At 54.4% G+C, this 4352-nt stretch overlaps 1 protein-coding gene across 1 annotated transcript in view; it reads left to right on the top strand.

Annotated features, from left to right (window-relative positions):
* The first annotated feature begins 1082 nt into the window (after positions 1 to 1082).
* The window catches only part of TBX3 (T-box transcription factor 3), a 9298-nt gene continuing 6028 nt past the window's right edge, over positions 1083 to 4352 (top strand). The window contains 2 exon segments of the mRNA XM_048964436.1: positions 1083 to 2096; positions 3819 to 4281. Of these exon segments, the coding sequence (XP_048820393.1) occupies positions 1702 to 2096; positions 3819 to 4281 (858 nt within the window). The 5' untranslated portion in view covers positions 1083 to 1701.

Raw genomic sequence — 4352 nt, 5'->3', positions numbered from 1 at the left:
GGGGAGCTTGGTGGGGGGAGCACACCGAGGTTCCCGCGGCCGCCTTCCCCCATCGGCCACCCCCATGGGCCGAGCCAGACCTCCGCTCGGTGTGGCTGAGGTGTGGTGGGGGCACCCGGGGCTGGACCCCCTGTTCACCCTGCCTGGAGGCCGCCTCCATTTCCCACCCCCCCACCCGATCCGCCCCCGCCGCCTCTCTAGCTCTGCCGGGAACCGCAGCGGCGGGAGCTCCTACCGAGCGCCGGCAGCGCCCAGCTGCCATCTCGCCAGGGCCGGGGCCGCAATCCGGGCACGGAGGGGCCGGGCGGGGGGCGAGGCGGCCCCGAGAACCCCCCCTAGAGGCGGCTCCCGGCCGCCCGGCCCGGTGCCGCCTGCTCCCTCCCCTCTGATCATGTTGACATATTCACACGGCACGGAGTACTAGTGATGCTTTGCTGCAGCGTTACAGTTTCCGACACCTTCTTTTTATAACTCGGCTCTGTCCCCCTTCCACTCGACCTGTCAAAACCACGCCTATGGAGCCACACAATTGGTCCGAAAGCGTCAAAGAGCCAATCAAGGAGGCTCCAGCTCCCTTGTAACCCACAACACATCCATACAATCTGGTGCACGCAGAGCACAGACTCACAGGGAATTCTCAGAGCTGAGAGGCTCCTTCTCTCCCTCTCCTCTCTCCTTCTCTTTCTCTCTTTCTCCCCCCCTTCTCCTCCTTTTTCTCTCTTTCCCTCTCTCTTCCTCCCTCTCTCCTTTGCTGGAGCGTTGCTGGAGAGGAGACAAGAGTATCATTCTTTCAGATTTATTTTCTTTTTTTTCTTTTTCTTTTATATTTATTTATATACTTTTTTTTTTTTTTTTTTTTTTTTTTTTTAAAGGCAGAGTGAAAGAGAAAGAGAAGGGGAAGGAAAAAAGTAGGAGGAGGGTAAAAGAAAGAAGAGATCCTGATGGAAATCAGGGCACTGTGACCAGCTCCTGCTCGGAGCGGGGGAAGGCGAGGCGGAAACGAGATTTCCCTACAAGTTTTGCTGCTGCCGCTGCCTGAAGGTTGCTGAGGAGCCTTTCCCGCTCGGCGAGGGGGGGTGGGTTTGTTCGCTTCTCTCTGCTTTCCCTCCCTCCCCAGCCTCTGCTCTGCAGCCTGCCCGTACGGAGGAAAGGTGGAGGGGTGGGGGGGGAGGGGGGGGAACACAGCCGACCCAAAAAGCGAGCCCGGCTTCCAGCCGCCACCCTCCGCGACGGAAGAAAAGAGGGACTGAGAGCACGAGAAAAAAGAAGAAGAGGAAAAAAAGGATCTCGGCTTGTCCAGCCCTTCCGCGGCAACGGGAGCACGCAGCGAACCCGGTGGATTTTTTTTCTCCCCTTCTTCGGCATTGCTTTTCAAGCGCAAGGACTTCAACCCGGGGAAAAAGAGCCGCAGAGGGAGAACAACACCACAGAAAGCAAGACGAATAATGAACAATCCTGTTACCCTACTGTCCCGAGGGCCGAGGATGTGCCCCGGCTCGGGAAGTTGTAGGCTGTAGAAGTTCTGCCTCTCCCCCATGTACTGTGCTGTTTAGAGCTTGTTTCCCCCCACCCTATTTTTTTTTTTCTTTTTGGTGCTTTCTCGTTGTTATTGTTATTATCTTAATTTTTCTTCTCCATGATGTGCTGTTAGAAACCACTCCAGGACTACTCCAGCAGTAGGAAGATCGAGGAGTGGAGTGGATGAATATACCGATGAGAGATCCAGTGATCCCTGGGACAAGCATGGCTTATCATCCTTTTTTACCTCACCGGGCACCGGACTTTGCCATGAGCGCCGTGCTGGGATATCAGCCCCCTTTTTTCCCGGCCCTGGCTTTGCCCCCCAACGGGGCGGCCGCCCTCTCCCTCCCCGGGGCCCTGGCTAAGCCCATTATGGATCAGCTAGTGGGGGCTGCAGAGACTGCTATCCCTTTTTCTTCCCTGGGCCACCAGGCAGCAGCCCATCTGAGGCCTTTAAAAACTCTGGAGCCAGAAGAAGAAGTGGAAGACGACCCGAAAGTGCACCTGGAAGCCAAAGAGCTTTGGGAACAATTCCATAAAAGAGGCACGGAGATGGTGATCACCAAATCGGGAAGGTAGGTGTGGGATGGGGGTCGTGCTTGGGTTTTCGGGCTCCCTCCCCCCTCGGTCTTTGCACCGGCAGCCTGCTCCGAAGCAAGGCTCTGTCCGGCACTGCCTCCATCGAGCTCATTTCATCAGGAATTAGGAAAAGTGCGAGGCAACTTCTAAGCCCCGCTGAGGGCAGCGCACTCCGGGGAAAGGCTCAACTATTGAACCGCGAACCGGCCGCTCTCGGTGCGTGCGCAGGGGGCGAGAGGGGCTCTTCATGGTTCAGCAGCTTAATACTTTCTGGGAGCAGAAAGAAAATAATTTGGGGCTGGAAAAGGCGCCGGCCTGATTGCAGCCTTGATGCACGCGGTATTTCTTCTTTCATGGAGAGAAGGGGAAATGTAGCAAAAAATATTTGTAGCGACGTATCTCTGCTGGTGAGGTGGTAGCTGCAGGAGGGCAGGGAGATTCTGTTTATCAGCTGCCTCGCTTGTGCCTGTGTTTCTGCTGTGATACAAGCATGCATTTCTGCTGACTAATTACGTCTGGAAATGCAGAAAAAACGGCGAAAAGCACCCGCGCTGCTGTAAGAAAGGGTTTGCAGCTCCTGCAGGAGCGCGCTGCGTGTCCATGTATTTATATAACCTTCACGTGCGAATGAATGAACGCACACGGCGCGTATCGCGCTGCGCATTTCGGCATTTTATAGGTTTACACATCTGAAATCCCTCTCTATATTCGCTCCCAATCGACGTCTGTGCTCGTTTATAACTGCCTGTGGATGTGATGCCACGCAGCGAGCAAACCCTTCGCTCTCGGCCGTGTTTGTAACGCACACCCTGGGGAAGGCAGCAAACGAGCGGCGTGCCGTCTGCAGGGAGAGCGGCCGGGGGAGAAACCGCTCCTGAGAGCCGCCTCGGGTCGCCGTGCTGCGGCTTCAGCCCCGCACAGCGCCGGCTGCAGGCAGAGGGCTTAGGGAAAGAAAGCCCCGAGAGCAGCGGGGGGAAAAAACAAACAGCCCGGCCCGCTTCGCTGCCTTCCCCAAGTTTTCTCTCTTAATTGTAGCAGAAAGTTTTGCTCGAAAGCCTCGGTGAATGTTAGGCGCTCTTACGTGTTGCAAAGTCATGTGTTTCCTTTTAAGTTGGGCTTGCTGAATGCCAACCGCTCGATATAATAAACAGCAAATTTGTGGTATCCTGTTGCAGTTTGGAGCCGGACTTGGGAGCGGAGGGGAGCGCGGTTCTCAGGGAGCCTCTGCACAGAGGTGTGAGCGGGACCTCGCAGCTCTCACCGTGGGCTCCTCTCCTCTTTGATTAATTACAAAAGCCCCCCCCCCCGCTCTCTAACGTCGGAGCCGGTTGTAGAAGTGAGGAATATTTTTAATTGGAGCGCGATCTGCTCCTATTGTTTAACAGAGGGAAATATATTTACAGATAATGAGAGATCCGGGAGGGCTGAACGAGGCTTTGCTGTTCAGGAACGGAGAGGTGTGTGCCCACCAGGGGTACGTTCTGCGTCCCACCCGAGGGACGGCGTTCTCCTGCAACTTGGGAGCGTTGGAGAAATCTTTGCACTGGGGGCGGGGGCAGATTTCTGCTTCTGAGGGACTGAGGGCCACCAAGCTTTAGGAGCTCACTGCAACGCTGTGATTCTTCTTCTTTTTTTTCTTTCTTTCTTTTTTTTTTTTTTTCTTTCTTTTTTTCCCCTTTTGTCTCGTCTTTTCTTTATCTCCCGTTCTCTGCCCGTAGGAGAATGTTTCCTCCGTTTAAAGTGAGATGCACTGGACTGGATAAAAAGGCCAAGTACATTTTATTGATGGATATTGTGGCGGCTGATGACTGTAGATACAAATTCCATAATTCCCGTTGGATGGTAGCAGGCAAAGCTGACCCTGAAATGCCAAAGAGAATGTACATCCACCCGGACAGCCCGGCCACCGGAGAACAATGGATGTCCAAAGTCGTCACCTTTCACAAGCTGAAGCTCACTAACAACATCTCCGACAAGCACGGATTTGTGAGTCCTTTTCCCCTCTCCCCAAGCACTGTTCCCCCGCAGCGCCCGGCCCGGAGCTTTCCCAGGCACTGCAATTCGGGCACCACACGTGTGTGGAAAATGGGGAATAAACCAGCCCCTGCATGCAGCCGGCTGGTGTGTTTATGTCCAGTTAAAACGTTCCTTTCTTTTTCTGTTGCCGAGGTCAGGATTAAATGAGAGAATTTATTCTGCAAGCTTTCCAAACACCCAATCTGTACCGTTCAGAATAAACTTTAGAGACACGT

Source organism: Lagopus muta, chromosome 17, assembly GCF_023343835.1.
Source record: "Lagopus muta isolate bLagMut1 chromosome 17, bLagMut1 primary, whole genome shotgun sequence".
NCBI classification, from domain to species: Eukaryota; Metazoa; Chordata; class Aves; order Galliformes; family Phasianidae; genus Lagopus; species Lagopus muta.
Note: the sequence above shows the minus strand (reverse complement) of the source record. Positions and strands in the feature narration are given on the sequence as shown.